The 22,322-nt window shown below is 39.8% G+C and overlaps 1 protein-coding gene across 1 annotated transcript in view; it reads right to left on the bottom strand.

Moving 5' to 3' along the window:
• Positions 1 to 22,322, bottom strand: part of LOC129815007 (contactin-3-like) — a 73,837-nt gene that overhangs the window by 46,212 nt on the left and 5,303 nt on the right. The window contains exons 2-3 of the mRNA XM_055868255.1: positions 10,694 to 10,830; positions 2,094 to 2,229 (exon numbers count right to left, since the gene is read on the bottom strand). Coding sequence (XP_055724230.1) covers positions 2,094 to 2,229; positions 10,694 to 10,748 — 191 coding nt within the window. The 5' untranslated portion in view covers positions 10,749 to 10,830. The remainder of the gene's footprint in view (positions 1 to 2,093; positions 2,230 to 10,693; positions 10,831 to 22,322) is intronic.

The following is a 22,322-nucleotide window of genomic DNA, read 5'->3' as shown; positions in this document are numbered from 1 at the left end:
TGTGATTCCAGTATAATTTCACTAGAAACGGACTGATGTTAGTTGATGCCTTCCTGTGGGAGATCAAAGCTTGTCCCTTTGTAGCTCTGAGGGACAGCTCGGGCAACTCATTGGGGGCATTTGAGGTCCTGAGTTTTTTTGTGTTTGGGAAATGTATTGCTAAACATTTCTGTTTCACTTTTAATCATCAAGACAAAAGTCCTCTCCTTGCCAGAGGGGACACAAGTCAAGAACAGTCAGTGTCAAACATACACTCTGGTGCAACCCAAATAAAGCCACAAATGATCCCTTTACATGCAGTGAGTCCAAGGACTAAACGATGCAGTGTCTTTAAAAGTATTCCCATAAACGTCAATCCCCTGCCATGGGAGTTTGTTTCAATAAAGTGATTCACTTCAATTCTACTCAGATCTGTGCTCTGTATTCATTTGGTTTTAATGCACTTATCTTACGTAAAATGGGTGCTTGAAGTCCTACTTTTCAATTTGATCGACTTGGTTCTATCCATTTCACAACGAAAGCTTGGATTGTCTTTAATTTGTCTTGGATTGGACTTTACAAATAACATTAATCGTGTGAAATATCTCATTAGACACACTTAACTGGAGTGTTAGTAGCCTGCATGAAAACAATCATAATATTTGGAATTGCTTATGATGATTAATGTGTTATCCGTTCCAATACATCCAATATTAACCCAGAGAAAACATATCCCTGTTACTTTACTAATGTAGGAAACTTTTGCGCAGCACTTAAAAATCTAAAGAGGCGTCTACTTACAGCATTCGAGGATTATTCCAATTTGTGGCACAGATGACTAGACCACATTTTATCACACATAATCATAACCCACGATCTATGCTTTCCCTGTGCACTTAAGTAAAAAAAAAAAAGAACAATCCTAATTGTTCAGTTTGATGGTGAGAACACGTCCACTCGACTTCTTTTTTCGAGTTAGTGCAAGTTGTAATGGTTCAGCTCATCCTTGGATTGCTCAGCTTGCACAACAAGTATAATGATACCCCCTGCTGCTGCTCTAAGACCCATGTTTTCAGCAAATATGCATTAGAGAAAATGTAAGCATTTAACGGAATGTCACTCACAAGGTTATTACCTCTCGCGACTGCCTGCTGTGCATTTACATGATGCTGACCAAGCTACGAAACACAATCTACCACAAAACTAACGCGGGCTGCCATTTTCAGGCAGACTTACCACTGGGGAATAACCGGGGATATCAGAGAATCTAGAGTAGAATTAGTAACTGCAATCTCCCTACATTCCTAATGATTTCCTAAGCAGTGCAGCACATTATAAAACATTAGCTTCAATCCTAGAGCAACCTAAATCAAATCTGTAATAAAGATAACTAGACTCACATCTCTGAAGTATTTATAAGCTAATGGTTGTCTGACTTCCCATCTAAATCATAGCTCAAAGCCTGCATTAGTTTACAGCTTTTAGGTTTTTTGGAATGCGCATACCAAATGAATCAGTTTCTCTGTCCGGTTAAATGTCTGCGTACCCCTTTCCTGCAGTCAAATGACCCAGTATCCTCATGGGTGGAATGTAATTAGTATGTCATAATTGAATAATTAATAAACATGTTATTTTTTTACGCAGAAAATCTGGTGTTTCTATGTCAAATGGTTTGTTATATTTCAGTATTCTGTAATGTATATAAAGTGTAATATTGGGATGCAAACTCAAAATGGAATACATTTCAACCCACATATCTGACATGGTACAGGTGTCTTCTTTTTTTAGGCCCATACCCTGTGAGGTGTGTACTTTTCTTTCAAAGTAGATTTGTTTAAGACTACCAACAAACACTATATGTAACCTTGATTTAGCCAACTGCAGTAAAAGGTGAATCTTGTTTCTTGGATGTTACAGCATCTCTACTGCTACTATGGTAAGCCCAATGTGTATCGCTCTCCACCAAATCAATACCAATCAACGCTCTCAGTATCCTGTTTGATTGCCTTGAGAGAGAGACTGAATATTTGGTTAAACATCCATGTTAAATGGTAGCTAATGGCAGTTCCACACTGAATTGTGGAATTATAGTGTAGATCGGTGGAATCCTTTACCTGTACTGTGGGGAGGGGTTCCCCTCTGCCTCACATCTAATGGTAGCTTCCTGGTCAGGGAAGTTGATGGGGAGAATGAGGTCACTGGGCTCTGTCCTCCATCTTGGCCCTTGGAACAGGACATCTTGTGCATGAGCTGGAGAACAAAAACAACACAGGCTGTAATACTCAGGCATTTAACAATTGACATCCGTCAATGTGTGACATTTCAGTCATCTAACACAGAATGAACAAATTAGTCTGAACAAACAGGTAGACAGTGAAAACTTGTGAATCCTGACACGTCAGCATTCGCCAACAGAGGTGACAAAAACTGGTGACAGTTTAGAAATTTTTAAATCATGTCTATAATTGCAACATGGTAATACACGGTACGATTGAGACAGGGCCATTCAAATATTTGATTTGGAATAGACATAAGGAAAACATTATTTGATTAAATAGTGTGCTACTAACCCAAATAATTATAATAGCTTATCCATGAAAAACTTCAATGTTGGCCTAACTATTCAATGTTGGTACAAATCTGAGCACTGCAAAAATCATGGTGACGTTGAAACGTTAGTCACATGATTGCACCTGTGTGAATCCAGCAAACCAGGAACACTCACAGGACATTAGCTAACATATGCCTATTAAGTTCTTGTTAGGGTTTGAGCTAACAATTTTGATCACCAAAAAAAACATTTTCCAAACATTTTGGAAATGAAAATATCATTGGAATGTTCTGCTAACATTCACAAAAATATTGTTCACAACATCTGTAAAAACTACCACTGAAAATTCTCTTAAGGTTAATGTAATAACACAATGTTCCGGTATTGTTCTTAGAACATACTGCCGCAACAAAATCTGGGAGCAATTGACCCTTTGCTATGCCCAGCCCCCCTTGGTTACTGTTGCAAACGTGGACAACATTTTTCCAGGAAGACCAATTCCCCATTCAATGAAGCTGTTTCTAATAAAAAATGAAATTTAACACAGATCAATCAACCTTTGCTAAATCAGGAAACTCTTGGGTATGTTGTGGTGGACTGTCATTACAATTGCTTCATGGGAACCTGGTCAAATTATGTTTGTAGTGTAGCTAGCCATTGAATGTCTCTGAATTCATTGTTAGCATGCAGTCAAAACTATAACCACTTTTGGAACTATTGCACAACAACCGTATCCTGATGTCGACAGCAGATGGGAGTTGTATTAATAACATTCCTAAATTAGCTAGCTAACATACATTTTGAGAAAACAAGCTATAAAAGTGGCTAGCTAGCTAGCGTGAGCAACATTTGGTGGTCAGAGACTGCGAGATAGCTAACCAGCTGAGCTGGAAACAATGTAACAAAAGTATAATTTCGGAATCAAAAAAAATACTCAATCAACAGGCTGTGCATCTCAGGAATCACAGTAATAATTACTCCTGGTGCATTGTTCAATTATTCAGCCATTTAACCATGTATTTCTTTAAAGAAAACTATTAAGTTTTTGCCATAGCCCTCATTTGCCTTCATGAGATTTAAACATGAGCTTGTCAGAGGTGTCGGAATCGACGACAGTTGCTATCCATTGGAGCACTGCGATTGGTTGCCCAAAATTATGGGTGGGACTTAGCGACGGGTCAATTGAAGTGGCTACGAAGAAACATTACAAGAACGTTCTGCTGAAACGACAGTCCATCATTACTTTAAGACATGAAAGTCAGTCAATCTGGAAAAATGTAATAACTTTTTACGTTTCTTCAAGTGCAGTCGCAAAAACCATCAAGTGCTATGATGAAACTGGCTCTCATGAGGACCCCCACAGGAATGCTGCAGAGGATAAGTTCATTAGAGTTACCAGCCTCAGAAATTGCAGCCCAAAATAAGTGCTTCACATAGTTCAAGTAACAGACACATCTCAACATCAACTGTTCAGAGGAGACTGTGTGAAGCAGACCTTCATGGTCGAATTGTTGCAAAGAAACCACTACTAAAGGACACCAATAATAAGAAGAGACTTGCTTGGGCCAAGAAACACGAGCAATGGACATTACACTGATGGAAATGTGTCTTTGGGTCTGGAGACCAAATTGGAGATTTTTGGTTCCAACCTCCGTGTCTTTGTGAGATGCGGTGTGGGTGAACGGATGATCTCCGCATGTGTAATTCCCACCGTAAAGCATGGAGGAGGAGGTGTTATGGTGTGGGGGTGCTTTGCTGGTGACACTGTCTGTGATTTATTTGGAATTCAAGGCACACTAAACCAGCATGGCTACCACAGCATTCTGCAGTGATACGCCATCCCATCTGATTTGGGCTTAGTGGGACTATCATTTGTTTTTCAACAGGACAATGAATAATATACCAAGAAGGAGAGTGATGGAGTGCTGCATTACATGACCTGGCCTCCACAATCCCCTGACCTCAACCAAATTGAGATGGTTTAGGATGAGTCGGACCGCAGCATGAAGGAAAATCAGCCAACAAGTGCTCAGCATATGTGGGAACTCCTTCAAGACTGTTGGAAAAGCATTCCAGGTGAAGCTGGTTGAGTGGATGCCAAGAGTGTGCAAAGTTGTCATCAAGGCAAAGGGGGGCTATTTGAAGAATCTCAAATATAAAATATATTTTGATTTGTTCAACAGTTATTTGGTTACTACATGATTCCATATGTGTTGTTTCATAGTTTATGTCTTCACTATTATTCTACAATGTAGAAAATAGTACAAATAAATAAAATTCAGCTTATGTTGATATCAATGCACTAATACCTACACTACATGACCAACGTATGTGAACACCTGCTTGTCGAACATCTTGTTCCAAAATCATGGGCATGAGTTGGTCCCCCCTTTGCTACTATAACAGCCTCCACTCTTCTGGCCACTCTTCTGGAAAGGCTTTCCACAAAATTTTGGAACATTGCTGCGGTGACATGCTTCCATTCAGCCACAAGAGAATTAATGGTGTCGGGTGCTGATGCTGAGCGATTAGGCTTGGCTCTGTCAGTGTTCCAATTCATACCAAATGTGTTCAACGGGGTTGAGGTCAGGGCTCTGTGCAGGCCAGTCAAGTTCTTCCCCAACAATCTCAACAAACCATTTCTGTATGGACCTCGCTTTGTACACGTGGGCATTGTCATGCTGAAACAAGAAAGAGCCTTCCCCAAACTGTTGCCACAAAGTTGGAAGCACAGAATCGTCTAGAATGTCATTGCTGTAGCATTAAGATTTCCCTTCACTGAAACTAAGGGGCCTAGCACAAACCATGCAAAACAGCCCCAGACCATTATTCCTCCTCCACCAAACTTTACAGTGGCACTATGCATTCGAGCAGGTAGCGTTCTCTTGGCATCCGCCAAACCCAAATTTGTCAGTTGGACTGCCAGATGGTGAAGGGTGTTTCATCACTCCAGAGAACGCTTTTCCAACTGTGGCGAGCTTTACACCCCTCCAGCCGACGCTTGGCACTGCGCATGGTGATCTTAAGCTTTTGTGCGGCTGCTCGGCCATGGAAACCCATTTCATGAAGCTCCCGACAAACAGTTACTGTGCTGACGCTGCTTCCAGAGGGAGTTTGGAACTCGGTAGTGAGTGTTGCAACCGACAGATGATTTTTACGCGCTACAGCACTCGGCGGGCCTGTTCTGTGAGCTTGTGTGGTCTACCACTTCGCGACTGAGCCGTTGTTGCTCCTAGATGTTTCCACCTCACAGTAACAGTACTTACAGTTGACTAGGGCAGGTCTAGCAAGGCAGAAATTTGACCAACTCACTTATTGGAAAGGTGGCATCCTATGACGGTGCCACGTTGAAAGTGACTGAGCTCTTCAGTAAGGCCATTCTACTGCCAATGTTTGTCTTTGGAGATTGCATGGCTGTGTGCTCGATTTTATGCACCTGTCAGCAACAGGTGTGGCTGGAAAAGCTAAATCCACTAATTTGAAGGGGTATCCACATACTTTTGTATATATAGTGTATAGCAACAAACAACAAACATTTCTGTGAGACTCTTATAAAGTTATATTGTAATGTTATGACATGATGTTCCAATAATGTTCTAAAAACATACTTTAACAATAATGGAAGTAGTTCTTAAAACTTTGCTGCAACATTCCGCTAATATTATGTATAGTATTATACAAAGTTGCCAAACTTTGAAACAAATTTCAATCCTCTTAAATCATGATATTTTATTAGGGTATTGTTCAAACATGGTTTAGATTTTTTTAATAAAGAAAGGTCATCAAGTAAATGTTAACCTGCGATCTGCCATCTTCCATCCCTGTAGGCTGTGGATTCCACAAACTATGATTCAAAGTCCTTAAACTTAGATTCAAACTATGGCTTTATGTCTTTGTACATACTGTATGCACATCGATGTGCATACATCTCACCACAATCTGTCAGGCAATAATTTGACATGATTTCTGAAATCAAGTTCTTAGTGAAAATAAAAGGTAAAAACATTCCAATTTTACAGTATATGTCAGAAATAGAGGAAACAAATTCTTCAACAGTAAGATAGCACTAACACATAAAATAAACCTCCATGGACTGTTCAAAACTGTCTTTCAGTAGAGAGAGAGAGAGAGAGAGAGAGAGAGAGAGAGAGAGAGAGAGAGAGAGAGAGAGAGAGAGAGAGAGAGAGAGAGAGAGAGAGAGAGAGAGAGAGAGAGAGGAGAGAGAGAGAGAGAGAGAGAGAGAGAGAGAGGAAGAGAGAGAGAGAGAGAGAGATGAGAGAGAGAGAGATGAGAGAGAGAGAGAGAGAGAGAGAGAGAGAGAGAGGAGAGGAGAGAGAGAGAGAGAGAGAGAGAGAGAGAGGAGAGGAGAGAGAGAGAGAGAGAGAGAGAGAGAGAAGGGAGAGAGAGAGAGAGAGAGAGAGAGAGAGAGAGAGAGAGAGAGAGAGAGAGAGAGAGAGAGAATGGATTTCTGTCCCAATCCCAGGTGACCACAAGGGCATAACGAGCCAGTGTAGCAAGAGGTTTGTTCTAAAATGCAGGCACAGTTCCATCCCAAGGATCCTGATAATGATCTCTGACATGTCATACACAGGAATAGGAATGGAATCGCAGATGTCCCTGGAGGTGCAAATGCAGTAGGCTGCTCAAGGGATGGCTGAAGGGCAACAGTAGCCTACCGTATATGAAAAACTGCATTTTAATCAATTTAACCTTGTCACTATGAAATATAATATGGTTGCTTGCAAATTCTGTGTGGGTGTCTATCAGTTTCTTATCAACAGCAAAAGAGAAGATTAGATCTAGGCTAATGCAATGTAATGCAATACAGATTCTGTAGAATTGTGTAGTCAGTGCACAGTATGGTTACTTTCAGTTCATAACGTCAAGCAGAATCTAGAGAATATCCAAAGCACTTCAAAATGATGTAGGGAACACTGTAAGCATTAGATTTCCTACATTTCCATATGAGACAAAAGAGACAACTGTGTAATACTGTCCACTTCAAACTAATGCTCTATTGAGAGGCATTGCAGTACTGTTGCCTAAAAGGTATACCACCCAGCAAACTGGGGACATTCCCAGAACATTAGCTAAGACTCTCATTAAGTTATAGTTAGGGTTGTATCTAACACTAGGATGACAACATCCCAAAAACATTCAGAGAATGTTTTTCATAACCAAATATTTGAATTAATATATATATTTTTTAATTAAATATCCTTGGAATGTTCTCGTAGCATTCATTAAACTGTTGTGCAGAACATCTGTAACAACAACCACAGAGCATTACACCAAAGTTCTCATTAGGTTTCCAGGTAATGTAAAAACACAATGTACCAGTAATGTTTTCCCAGCTAACCAAAAATGGTTCTGTGAAAGTTCCCGGAACATTCGTTAGCTCACAGCAAATGTTCTCATAACATATATAAAACATTTGTCTGATGTTGCAAGAACGTTCCTAAAACACATTTAATCTGTTCTTTAAAGGTTCCCAGAATGCTTCATTAGTTTGTGGGAGCAGTTTGGTGAGATCGTTGTGGGGACATCACAAAATATATGCTCCCATAAAACAAAAAACTTTCCATGATTCCACAATGTTTCTTTTAGGGTGCAAAAAATATTCACCTGATGTTAAATAAAGGTAAAAATATATATACATATGTTACAAAAACATTTTACTAACTCAAATTGTGTTCTGTGTCCTGATTGACCATTTTTGACAGAAAAAAAACTAAAGGCTGCAGTTATCACCTGGTGGTGCAGTGGGTTAATGATTTGTCTGCAGATCTGAACATTGCAGGTTCAATCCCAAATATTCTTTAACCATGTTCATTTTAAAAGAAAATGTGAAATTAAGGCTCAGGTATACTCTAATAAAAGAGAGGATGTCTTTATTTCATCCAGATTTATAAATCTAGAAAGACATGCACAATTTAGACTAACTGTAAAAAACATTGTGTAAAAATGGACTGTTCAACTTTTTAAAAACGCACCCGATATAATTCCTATTTTGAAGTTCTTGATATGGTCCTCCTGTCTTATTTTTCATGGTCTGAAAAGCAAACGTGATCCTAGATCAGTACTCATAGTCTATATCTGGGCCTAGGGGTACGCAGCATATAAAGAGTAGGATGGTGAATAACCCAGTTACCAGTATTCCACTGGGTTAGTTATGCCTAAGAGGCTGAAAAGGAAGCATGGAACTCCTGTGTGACCATACTGCCATGGCTATATATTGTCAACATATAAAGTGTAAAAAATATGGTTGTGTTTGGATGATTAAATGCTGTTCAAATGTGCTATGAATGAAATTAAAATGCCATGTGTCTCTACAATATAGTCTTCAAATGCAAATTACCATTAAAACTGTAGAGAAACATAATGGGGATGTATTCCAATCTGCTTTCTTATGCTTTAATTTGCATACTGAGAATGTTGTGGTAATATTAGGTCAAACTTAAACATAACATTTTCTAAGTGTTCTTGTAATGTTCTGTATATATTGCGTGAATATCAATGGAATATTACGTCCCCTCCCCAATTTCGTGATATCCAATTGGTAGTTACAGTCTCGTCCGATAGCTGCATCTCCCGTATGGACTTGGAAGAGGTGAAGGTCGAAAGCCATGCGTCCTCTGAAACACAACCCCGCCAAGCTGCAGTACCTCTTGAAACAATGCTCTCTTAACCCGGAAGCCAACTGTAACCAATGTGTAGGAAAAAACAACGTACACCTGGCGACCGTGTCAGCGTGCATTGCGCACTGCCTGCCACAGGAGACGCTAGAGCGCGAAGGATAACCCGGCTGGCCAAACCCTCCCTTAACCCAGAAGATGCTGGGCCAATTGTGCGCAGCCTCAAGGGTCTCCCAGTCGTCGCTGGCTGCGACACAGCCTGGGATCAAACCAGGATAAGCAGTGACGTAGCTAGCACTGCGTAGCAGTGCCTTAGACCGCTGTGCCACTCGGGAGGCCCCGGAATATCAAGCTAAACCTAAAACAATCATGTTATGAACATCATAAAAACGGTATTATTGAATTCTTACAACATTTTCCTGTACAACCTAACGTAAACATTGTATGAGTGTCATCACAACTGAGCATATTTAGTGTTTTGGAAACCTCTCTCTTGTAATGTACCCACACTTTCCCCACAACCTAATTACATGTTCTGGGAACCTTTAAAGAACTCAGGAAGGCTGTACTGTCAACATTCTTGCAACATCAAAGGAATGTTTTCTGCACCCTGATACAAACATTATCTGAATGTCAGCACAACCAGACAGTTTAAGTGTTTTGGGAACAAATCTGTTGTTATCTCCCCACAATGTTACCACAACCTAATGAAACATTCTGGGAGTAGTTAAAGAACATACGAAATGTGTTCTGGGAACGTTTTTGTATTATCAGGTGAATGTTTTGCACCCTAAAATATTATCACTTTTATACAATGGGTTACTAACATATTTATTCATACTATTTCATACTTCCACAAGATATAGTCCCGACACAAATCTAGGGTTCCAACCCAAGCTGGCTGGTCATTCGTTCTTTCGGTTCGGTTGCCAGTCTTTTTGTTCTACATCTAACTATGGGACAGCAGGAGATTGAATTTGAATATTGAAACAATGTTGCAAATGTCGGAGAGACAGACAGCACTCGGTACTAGTACCCCCTGTATATAGCCTTGTTCTTGTTATTTTATTGTGTTACTATTTTTTACTTTTGTTTATTTACCAAATACTTTCCTAACTCTATTTCTTGAACTGCATTGTTGGTTAAGGTCTTGTGAGCAAGCATTTCACGGTAAGGTCTCCCTGTCTACCGAATGAATACCTGTTGTATTCGGCGTGTGACAAATGCAATTTGATTTGATTTTTATACAAACATTCTACAATCATCACCACAACTGGACAGTTGTTGTGTTGTGAGAACTTTTGCTTCGACCTAACAAATGTTCTGGGAACTTTCACAGAACCAATTTCGGTTTGCTGAGCAGTTTCTCATTTGTAACAAAGAGAGCAATTAGGTCTAGTAACATTGTTACTTGCACAATGTTAATGTAAACATAAATCATCCTTCAAATGAAAAATCATATTGGAGCTTGTAGATTTATAATAGTAAATACCTCTTCCTGAATAAAATGTGTAGTAAAACATCTTACCTGCAAGGCAACCAATGATTGATAGCAGCACAAGTTGTTTCCATAGTAACATCATCTTCCGTTGCCAAGGGCAAATAAGACTCTCATCCAATTGCTTGTGAATGGAATGTTCTCCCCTGAATACGAGAATCTTTGATCTGAGGGGAAAGTAATTAAACAAATAAGTAAAATAAGACATTTTTAGCCAAATATTACAAGCATTCAACATCAATACATGATTGCAGTATTACAAAAGTTGCACTATTCATGTTCTTTCACAGTTTTTAGAAGACTTGAAGTAAAAAATAAAATAAAAAACTGTGAAAGCAATGTAAATGAAATCCACTCACGAGACAACATATGCATATGATTTCAGCCATTAGGCAACGGTTGATTCATTATTTTATTAATTATACTGTGTGCCTTTTGATGACTGTATGATGCCTAAATGTAATGGAAATACAGCTGTTGACACATTGGGGGTAAGTAAGGACATATAGAGTGCATATAAAAAATTTAAAAAACACACAAATGTCCTTGTTTTGAAAGAAAAGCACATTTTTGGTCCATTAAAATAACATGAAATTGATCAGAAAGACATTGTAGACTTTGTCAATATTGTAAATGACTATTGTAGCTGGAACCGGCTGATTGTTAATGGAATATCTACATAAACGTACAGAGGCCCATTAACAGCAACCATCACTCCAATGGCACGTTAAGTTAGCTAATCCAAGTTGATCATTTTAACAGGCTAATTGATCATTAGAAAACCCTTTTGCAATTATGTTAGCACAGCTGAAAACTGTTGTCCTGATTAAAGAAGCAATAAAACTGGCCTTCTTTAGATTCATTATCTGTAGCATCAGCATTTGTGGGTTCGATTACAGGCTCAAAAGGCCAAAAACAAAGAACTTTCTTCTGAAACTCGTCAGTCTATTCTTGTTCTGAGAAATGAAGGCTATTCCATGAGAGAAATTGCCAAGAAACTGAAGATCTCATACAACGCTGTGTACTACTCTCTTCACAGAACAGCTCAAACTGGCTCTAACCAGAATAGAAAGAGGAGTGGGAGGCCCCGGTGCACAACTGAGCAAGAGGACAAGTACATTAGTTTGTCTAGTTTGAGAAACAGGTGCCTCACAAGTCCTCAACTGGCATGTTCATTAAATAGTACCCGCAAAACACCAGTCTCAACGTCAACAGTGAAGAGGCGACTCCGGGATGCTGGCCTTCTAGGCAGAGTTCCTCTGTCCAGTGTCTGTGTTATTTTGCTCATCTTAATCTTTTCTTTTTATTGGCCAGTCTGAAATATGTATTTTTCTTTGCAACTCTGCCTAGAAGGCCAGCATCCCGGAGTAGCCTCATCACTCTTGACGGTGAGACTGGTGTTTTGCGGGTACTATTTAATGAAGCTGCCAGTTGAGGACTTGTGAGGCACCTGTTTCTCAAACTAGACAAACTAATGTACTTGTCCTCTTGCTCAGTTGTACACATTTCAATACCAGGTATAGATGGAAAGCCAGTGATCCCTATTCCATCATTTGTGACAATGTCAAATGTTCACCATAAAACCTGGTCCAGACAAACTCTTAGGAAGATACTACATATCAAACATGGAAGAAGATTGAATATGATTCAGCTGCAATGAATCACAGGTTCCCAACAGTACCTATTCTATGGAACTACAACTTGGACAATGTTATGGAATAGTGACACAAAGAATTGCTAAGTGAGCTTGTTTTTTCATTACCAAACCATCATAGTGCATTTCCTGTCAACCTGAGCAACAAGCACACATCTGCTACATCGGAGGAAAGAGGGGTTTGGAAATAATTGACCTCAAAAGCTACTTTCCTCAGCCTATTAATAGGAACTGGCAGACAACCTAAATACATTTAGCAGTATACTAATATATAGCCTACTGTGCAGCACAACGCCCATACAATGAGAAAAGCTTACAGTGCCTTCAGAAAGTATTCATACCCCTTGACTTATTGTACATGTTGTTGTGTTACAGCCTGAATTCAATTCACACAATATCCCAGAATGACAAACTGAAAAAAATATTTTAGAAATGTTTGCAAATGTATTGAAAATGAAATACAGAAATTTATATTCACACCCCTGACTCAATACTTTGTAGAATCCCCTTTGGAAGTGATTACAGCTGTGAGTCTTTCTGGGTAAGTCTCTAAGAGCTTCCCAGACCTGGATGGTGCAATATTTGCCCATTATTCTTTTCAAAATTCTTCAACCTCTGTCAAATTGGTTGTTGATCATTGCTAGACAACCATTTTCAGGTCTTGCTGTAGATTTTCATGTAGATTTAGGATGCATGATTTGGAGAATTTATATTCTGTACAGGCTTCCTTCTTTTCCCTCTGCCAATTAGGTTAGTATTGTGGAGTAACTCCAATGTTGTTGATCCATCCTCAGGTTTCTCCAATCAAGCTCTAACTTTTTTAAAGTCACCATTGGCCTCATGGTGAACTCAATGAGCGGTTTCCTTCATCTCCGGCAACTAAGTTAGGAAGGACGCCTGTATCGTTGTAATGACTGGGTGTATTGAAACACCATCCAAAGTGTAATTAATAACTTCACCCTACTCAAAGGGGTATTCAATGTCTACTTTAAAAAAAAAATATTGTACCAATAGCTGCCATTTTTTGTGAGGCATTGGAAAACTTCCCTGGTCTTTGTGCTTGAATCTGTGTTTGAGATTCCTGCCTCAACTAAGGGACTTACAGATTGTATTTGTGGGGTACATATAGCGCTGGTGTAACAGTAGAACTTTACGTCGTCCCCTCGCCCCGACACGGGCGCGAACCTGGGACCTTCTGCACACATCAACAACGGTCGCCCACGAAGCATCGTTACCCATCGCTCCACAAAGGCCGCGGCCCTTGCAGAGCAAGGGGCAACCCTACTTAATGTCTCAGAGCAAGTGACGTAACTGATTGAAATGCTACTAGCGCGTACCCGCTAACTAGCTAGCCATTTCACATCCGTTACACTGGGCGATATGGACCAAGTATCATATCACTGTATTTTTATTTCAAATGGACGCTGTGACAGTATATTACGGTATTTTATGTTTTTTAATAATACAAGTAATACATTTGCTTCATGAGTAGTGTGTGACCCTAGGGGGGCAACACATACATTCTAAGTGATTTCAATGGGTCTTTCACCATTCTGATTGCTTAATACCATTCAATTCAAATTTAACAAAATATTATAATATGTGTTTTCATCCATTTCTGCATGTCCTGCACTCATTCGAGATCATTTCCACACTGCCACATAGGGCTACATGACATGAGCAAACAATTTAGGCCTTATTTTTATCAAATGTTATAATTCTGATTTGACTTGCGATTTAGAGAAAAACACTTGGCTGAACTGTTGGAATCATGCAAATATAATGATAATTCTAATTATTCAGTTAGAATCTAATAGTGGGCACATTGAATACAGTGTTGTTTGACATGACAAAGAATGCAAATGCCAGGGAGGAGTTATTGTGACAGGGTAAGAACCAAAGTGTTTATAAGTGATTCCTAGGTGACTCTATATATAAGAAATTTAACTAAAGAGAAAACATTTAAAGACAAACGAAGAATAGCAAACAACGCAAAAAAAACTAACAAAAACAACAAAAACACAAAGGACATCAAGGACAACTAAAATCATAACAGCAATGCTAACTGTATATGTTTGAGTGCATGTCTGGCACTATTCCATGTGTGTGTGTCCATGTATGCATGTATTTGAATGAGAGTGTGTGTATATATGCATGTGTACAAACACCTGTACGAAATCAGCCTCAAGCAAACCGGCATTAGCTTTAAAAACACTTCCCCTCAATGTCATTCAAACGTACCTTCTACTGTTTAATTTTTACTTTATTTTTGACTTCTATCTTTGACCATCAATCTCCCGCACAGAAACTCCACTCCCACTTGTCTTGAATTCCACATCCCAACCCTCAGCTTCCCTCAGCCCATCCCACCTATCTCTGCTGGCCACCCTCTTCAGATTTTTATGCAACATATATCTTTCAACTATGCTGTGATGTTAACGTACAATTTCAATCTATCTAATCGAATAGAATCCACAGATTGCGAGTAGAAGATAAATACTTTTACTAAGAGTATTAGTATATTAGTAATTGACTGACCCGGTCTCTCCAGATCTCCTAACAGTACTATTTCTAGGGTCAATTTTAGATCAAAGCTATGCATTTTCAGCCATTCCTGAACCTGAGACCATAAAACAGGCTACCTGAGGGCAGTACCAAATTAAATGGTCTATTGATTCTGTACCCTCACAACAAAATCTGCAGAGCTTCGATAATTTTATGCCACAAATATTCAACATTTTGCTGGTGGCAAGAACTCTATATTCTACAGTTTTTTAGCTGAAATGCACGAAGTCTTGAATCTTGGGTTGTTTTATATACAGCATCAACTCATACAACCTCATATCATGGAATCGGTACATCAAAAATCTCTTCCCAACTATTTTGCAATCTGTATGGCACAGTTGTCAACATCTTGGTTCTCAAATGAAACTGGTATACTTTCCTATTTATGCTACCTTAATTCCTCCGCCAGTTTTGATCCTTTATATTGGGCAGACAGACCAGTTCCCTACCTCCTCCCGCTGCCACCACCTGCCTCCTCCATTTTTGGGGTAATGCTGTAATCAATTGGTTGTACTCTTGGATTGAGCAGACCTTCCCGTACAATTCTGATAACTCCATGAAGGACATAACTCTACCATTCCAATTTACAATATAATTTAAGAACAAAAAACCCTTTTCAAACATATTTCCCATAAATAAAGGTATTTTATCAACCAGCATATTTGAGTGCATCCATAATATTTGTTCTATCTTTTCAGGGGGATGAATTTGAAATTGTAGCTAGCTCTGCAATGCTTGTTTGAAAATGAAAGTCTCTGCTTTGCTGCTAAAGCCACTTTCTACCACTCTAAATTCCAAGCATCTGCCTCTAACCCTAGGAAGCTCTTTGCCACCTTCTCCTCCCTCCTGAATCCCCCCCCCTCCTCCCTCTCTGCGGATGACTTCGTCAACCATTTTGAAAAGAAGGTCGACGACATCCGATCCTCGTTTGCTAAGTCAAACGACACCGCTGGTTCTGCTCACACTGCCCTACCCTGTGCTTTGACCTCTTTCTCCCCTCTCTCTCCAGATGAAATCTCGCGTCTTGTGACGGCCGGCCGCCCAACAACCTGCCCGCTTGACCCTATCCCCTCCTCTCTTCTCCAGACCATTTCCGGAGACCTTCTCCCTTACCTCACCTCGCTCATAAACTCATCCTTGACCGCTGGCTACGTCCCTTCCGTCTTCAAGAGAGCGAGAGTTGCACCCCTTCTGAAAAAACCTACACTCGATCCCTCCGATGTCAACAACTACAGACCAGTATCCCTTCTTCCTTTTCTCTCCAAAACTCTTGAACGTGCCGTCCTTGGCCAGCTCTCCTGCTATCTCTCTCAGAATGACCTTCTTGATCCAAATCAGTCAGGTTTCAAGACTAGTCATTCAACTGAGACTGCTCTTCTCTGTGTCACGGAGGCGCTCCGCACTGCTAAAGCTAACTCTCTCTCCTCTGCTCTCATCCTTCTAGACCTATCGGCTGCCTTTGATACTGTGAACCATCAGTTCCTCCTCTCCACCCCCATCGAGTTGGGCATCTCCGGCGCGGCGAGAATCTGTCTCCGCACCACGTGCTCTCACCACTGGTGTCCCCCAGGGCTCTGTTCTAGGCCCTCTCCTATTCTCGCTATACACCAAGTCACTTGGCTCTGTCATATCCTCACATGGTCTCTCCTATCATTGCTATGCAGACGACACACAATTAACCTTCTCCTTTCCCCCTTCTGATAACCAGGTGGCGAATCGCATCTCTGCATGTCTGGCAGACATATCAGTGTGGATGACGGATCACCACCTCAAGCTGAACCTCTTTCATGATCATGTGAAACGCCAATTGCTATGGAAATGCTGGGATGTGTTTTTCAACGACGTTAAAGGTAATTATGATGCAACTATGACGGTGATACTGTAACGGCTGTCTAAGTCGTTCTCCTCCTCAGACGAGGAGGAGGAGTATGGGTCGGACCAAAATGCAGCGTTGAATGTAGACATACTGAAATTTATTTGATAAGACAAACACTGACACGAACTACACTTGATAATTACAAAAATAACAAACAAACGACGTAGACTGACCTGAACATGAGTACGACATATAACGAAGAACGCACGAACAGGAAAGACTAACCAAACGAATGAAAACACGAAACAGTCCCGTGAGGTGCAACGGACACAGACACAGGAACAATCACCCACAAACAAACAGTGAGAACAGCCTACCTTAATATGGTTCTCAATCAGAGGAAACGTCAAACACCTGCCTCTAATTGAGAACCATATCAGGCAACACATTTAACCCAACATAGAAACACATAACATAGAATGCCCACCCCAACTCACGCCCTGACCAACTAAACACATACAAAAACAACAGAAAACAGGTCAGGAACGTGACAGATACGATATGGATTACAATTATCATCATGAATATTTAGGCTATACGCACTACATGTTACACACAGACACTCAACCATGCAAATTGGCAGAGTAATTATTTATTTGGACAGCACACATTATAGTCTTGCTCTTATACAGACATCGTACACACTCACTAAATCACATCCAATATCATACACATCAACCTACTCAGGTTTACTACACACATAATATCTTGTCTCAATTTCTAACATATGAGGCATTGGCTCACAGGCAAACAGGCAAGGGAATAAAACAAATATTGCTAGAACCTATTTCTTTCATTCTAAATATCAGACATTTGAAAGCTCTAATATTGACCGTCATAATACCTCTGATGGCAGTAACTTTACAAGCATTAATTATGGTCAATTTAAACTGAGAATAGTATCTAGTTATGGTAAGGGGTGAAATAAGAATAGCCAGTTAGAATTGTAACGGTTTAACAGATTATAAAAGAAGAAGATCAGTCTCTACGTGGCTAAAAGAAATATAACATATACTGTTTACAGGAAACTCTACATCCTTAGATGAAGTTGCGTGGAAAAAGGAATGGGGTGGTGAAATAAGTTTCCGTCATGGACAAAGGAACTCAAAAGGTGTGATATTAATTAGTCAGGAATGTCAGGAATGATTCGCAAGTAAGGTGGATCTTTTTTGGATATGAAAGTGGTCGAAAAAGAGATTTGGCTCATTAATCTATATGGTCCAAATCAGGATGATCCATACTTCTTCGAAAATATTTATACCAATTTATTGAACTTACGGGCAACAAATGATCAAATCATTATGATAGGAGACTATAACACAGAGTTAAGTACCTCAATTGACCGTAAAGGAAATCACTCTTCAAACTATCATCACTGTGCCCTTAAGGAAATCACAAATATTATGGACACATTAGAAATAGTGGATATTTGGAGACAAAAAAAACCCGACCTAGTGAGATATACATGGAGGAAACTTAATCAAGCTAGTCATCTTGACTACTTTCTTGTCTCTTTCTCTCTTGCATCAAAGGTTCAAAAAGTTTTAATAGGAGACAGAATACGATCGGATCATCATCTAATGGGCCTTCACATAACTCTTATAGAATAAGGTATTGTTCATCCTGATCAGACAGATTTTGTACATGGACGATTCATTAGAGATAATATACGACAACTATTACAAATAATTGAACATCATGAAAGATCTAAGAAGCCAGGCCTGGTATTTATAGCCGATTTAAAAAAGGCATTTGATAAAGTAAGACTGGATTATATTTATAAATGGCTGAATTTTTTTCAATTTCGGTGATTCTCTTATAAAATGGGTAAAAATAATGTATAGCAATAATGTAAAATAGTAAATAACGGTTACTTCTCAGAAAGTTTCCAATTGTCAAGAGGAGTTAAACAAGGGTGTCTGCTGTCACCATATTTATTCATTATGGCCATTGAAATGCAAGCTATTAAAATCAGATCTAATAACAACATGAGAGGATTAGAAATCCAAGGCTAAAAAACAAAGGTGTCCATGTATGCCGATGACTCAAGTTTTATATTAGGTCCGCAAGCTAGATCCCTGCAATGTCTCATTGAAGATCTAGATAACTTTTCTGTACTTTCTGGACTAAAACATAATTATGATAAGTGTACAATATTACATATTGGATCTTTAAAATATACAACTTTTACATTACCCTGCGGTTTACCTATAAAATGGGCTGATGGTGAAGTAGACATACTTGGTATTCATATCACAAATATATAAATAAGCTCTCCACAATTTATTTCAATAGAAAACTTCTAAAAAAGATCCTGCAACCATGGAGAGGTAAATAACTGTCTATTTATGTAAAAATTGCCCTTATTAACCCCTTAGTCATATCTCAGTTTACTCACTTACTCATGGTGCTTACTCACTTACTTATGAGCTAAAAATATTTTGCTTTATCTGGAATGCTAAACCAGACAAAAAAAAGCGTGCCTATCTAAACTCAGCAAAATTAGAAAAGTCCCTTTTTCAGGACCCTGTCTTTCAAAGATAATTCGTAAAAATCCAAATAACTTCACAGATCTTCATTGTGATGGTTTAAACACTGTTTCCCATGCTTGTTCAAGGAATCATAAACAATTAATGAACATGCACTTGTGGAATGGTCGTTAAGACACTAACAGCTTACAGACGGTAGGCAATTAAGGTCACAGTTATGAAAACTTAGGGCACTAAAGAGATCTTTCTACTGACTCTGAAAAACACCAAAATGAAGATGCCCAGGGTCTCTGCTCATCTGCCTGAACGTGCCTTAGGCATGCTGCAAGGAGGCATGAGGACTGCAGATGTGGCCAGGGCAATAAATTGCAATGTCCGTACTGTGAGACGCCTAAGTCAGCGCCACAGGGAGACAGGACAGACAGCTGATCGTCCTCGCAGTAGCAGACCATGTGTAACAGGATCGGTACATCCGAACATCACATATGCGGGACAGGTACAGGATGGCAACAACAATTGCCCGAGTTACACCAGGAACGCACAATCCCTCCATTAGTGCTCAGATTGTCCGCTATAGGCTGGGAGAGGTTGGACTGAGGGCTTGTAGGCCTGTTGTAAGGCAGGTCCTCACCAGACGTTGCCTATGGGCACAAACCCACCATCGCTGGACCAGACAGGACTGGCAAAAAGTGATCTTCACTGACGAGTCGCGGTTTTGTTTCACCAGGGGTGATGGTCAGATTCGCGTTTATCGTCGAAGGAATGAGCATTACACCGAGGCCTGTACTCTGGAGCGGGATCGAATTTGGAGGTGGAGGGTCCGTCATGGTCTGGGGCGGTGTGTCACAGCATCATCCGACAGAGCTTAGTGTCATTGCAGGCAATCTCAACGCTGTGCGTTACAGGGAAGACATCCTCCTCCCTCATGTGGTACCCTTCCTGCATGCTCATCCAGCCATACTGCTCGTTCTGTGTATGATTTCCTGCAAGACAGGAATGTCAGTGTTCTGCCATTGCCAGCGAAGAGCCCGGTTCTCAATCCCATTGAGCACGTCTGGGACCTGTTGGATCGGAGGGTGAGGGCTAGGGCCATTCCCCCCAGAATTGTCCGGGAACTTGCAGGTGCCTTGGTGGAAGAGTGGGGTAACATCTCACAATTAGAAACCGGCACTGGTGCAGTCCATGAGGAGGAGATGCACTGCAGTACTTAATGCAGCTGGTGGCCACACCAGATACTGACTGTTACTTTTGATTTTGACTCCCATTTGTTCAGGGACACATTATTCCATTTCTGTTAGTCACATGTCTGTGGAACTTGTTCAGTTTATGTCTAGGTTGTTGAATCTTGTTATGTTCATACAAATATTTTCACATGTTAAGTTTGCTGAAAACAAATGCAGTTGACAGTGAGAGGACGTTTGTTTTTTGCTGAGTTTATAAACATGTAGACAGATCCATAAAAAAAGAGACAAACAAGAATCATATTAAATTATACACAAACAGTTCGACAATAGAGAGAGAGGTGAGAGAGGGAGAGAAGAGAAGAGAAAAGAGAGAGTGAGAGAAGAGCGCGAGATCAGCTGTGTTCTTTATGTATAAGTCCGTCTGTGTAAGCGAACATGTAATTGAGTACGTGTGTGTTTATAGCCACTTCATAGTGTTCAGATATTTTTAGTTCCAATACTTTCTTTTTTTCTGTAAATTAGATTTAAAAAAAATGTAACACGATTTTGGCCCAACTTGGTAAGAAAAGACAAACGAGCCATTTGCTGATTGAAGAAACACAAACTAATAGTGTAATTATAGAATGCTAGTGTATTTATATTAAGAAGCAAAGTGAAAACAGCATGGTTGTCATCAACATTGTTGCATGTGCTGCATTGACCTTGCAGACTGAACGCAAGTGTCTCGTGGTTGAGGAACAACAAATGTGCTCCTTGAGTGACAGCGGAAGGGGCTAGGTCTGTGTGGAAAGCGGCATGGAGAGAGAGAGCTGAGAGAGAGAACTCAAGCAGTGGAATAAACTATAAAAATGGATGTTGCACACAAACCAAACATTCAAATACCATTATAGAATGTACAGTAAAAACCCAAACCAGTCCGTGCATCAATACTGGTACATTGTAAAATATGGTATATCGCCCAGCCCTAGGTACAGCGATGAGGTAGCCATTCAAAAATCATGTTAAACACTATCCTTGCACACAGAGTCAGTCCACGCATTTTATTATGACTTGTTACGTACATTTTTACTCCTGAACTTATTAAGGCTTGCCAAAACAAAGGGGTTGAATACTTATTGACTCAAGACATTTCAGCTTTTTATTTATAATTCATTTGTAAACATTCTGAAACATAATTCCACTTTGACATTATGGGGTATTGAGTGGCAAGATCAATACATTTTCATTTCAGTAACCATTTGACTTCCAGATCCATTGAAATTATACATAACACGAATGACTTGCTTAGATATGTGTGGTATGAAAATCTAATCAAATGACTACCCAGACTATTTGCATTGCCCCCCCCCCTTTTTACACTGCTGCTACTCTCTGTTAATATCTATGCATAAGTCACTTTAATAACTCTACCTACATGTATATATTACCTCAATTACCTCAACTAACCAGTGCCCCCTCCCATTGACTCTGTAACGGTACCCACTGTATATAGCCTCGCTATTGATATTTTACTGCTGCTCTTTAATTATTTGTTACTTTTATTTCTTATTTTCTTTTGGTATTTTTCTTAAAACTGCATTGTTGGTTAAGGGCTTTTAAGTAAGCATTTCACTGTAAGGTGTACACTTGTGTTCGGCGTATGTGACAAATAACATTTAATTTGATTTGATATGTCTCTAAGGTTTTCAATAGTCAAAGCTTTGAATGCCTGGTTCCACAGCCAGTAGATTGAGTGACGTTTTTCCATTGAGCCTGTGTCACGCTTGCAAAGTCTGTGAACTGAATTCACAATGCCTGATACATAATATTGTCTGACAAGTAATGTAATGGGCCTTTAAAAAAATTGGATCTGGAAGTGGTGCCTATCGTTATATAATTCCAAATCTATCAT

This window comes from Salvelinus fontinalis, chromosome 18, assembly GCF_029448725.1.
Source record: "Salvelinus fontinalis isolate EN_2023a chromosome 18, ASM2944872v1, whole genome shotgun sequence".
Lineage (NCBI taxonomy): Eukaryota > Metazoa > Chordata > Actinopteri > Salmoniformes > Salmonidae > Salvelinus > Salvelinus fontinalis.
The sequence above is the reverse complement of the archived record's forward strand: the minus strand, read 5'-3'. Positions and strand labels throughout refer to the sequence as shown.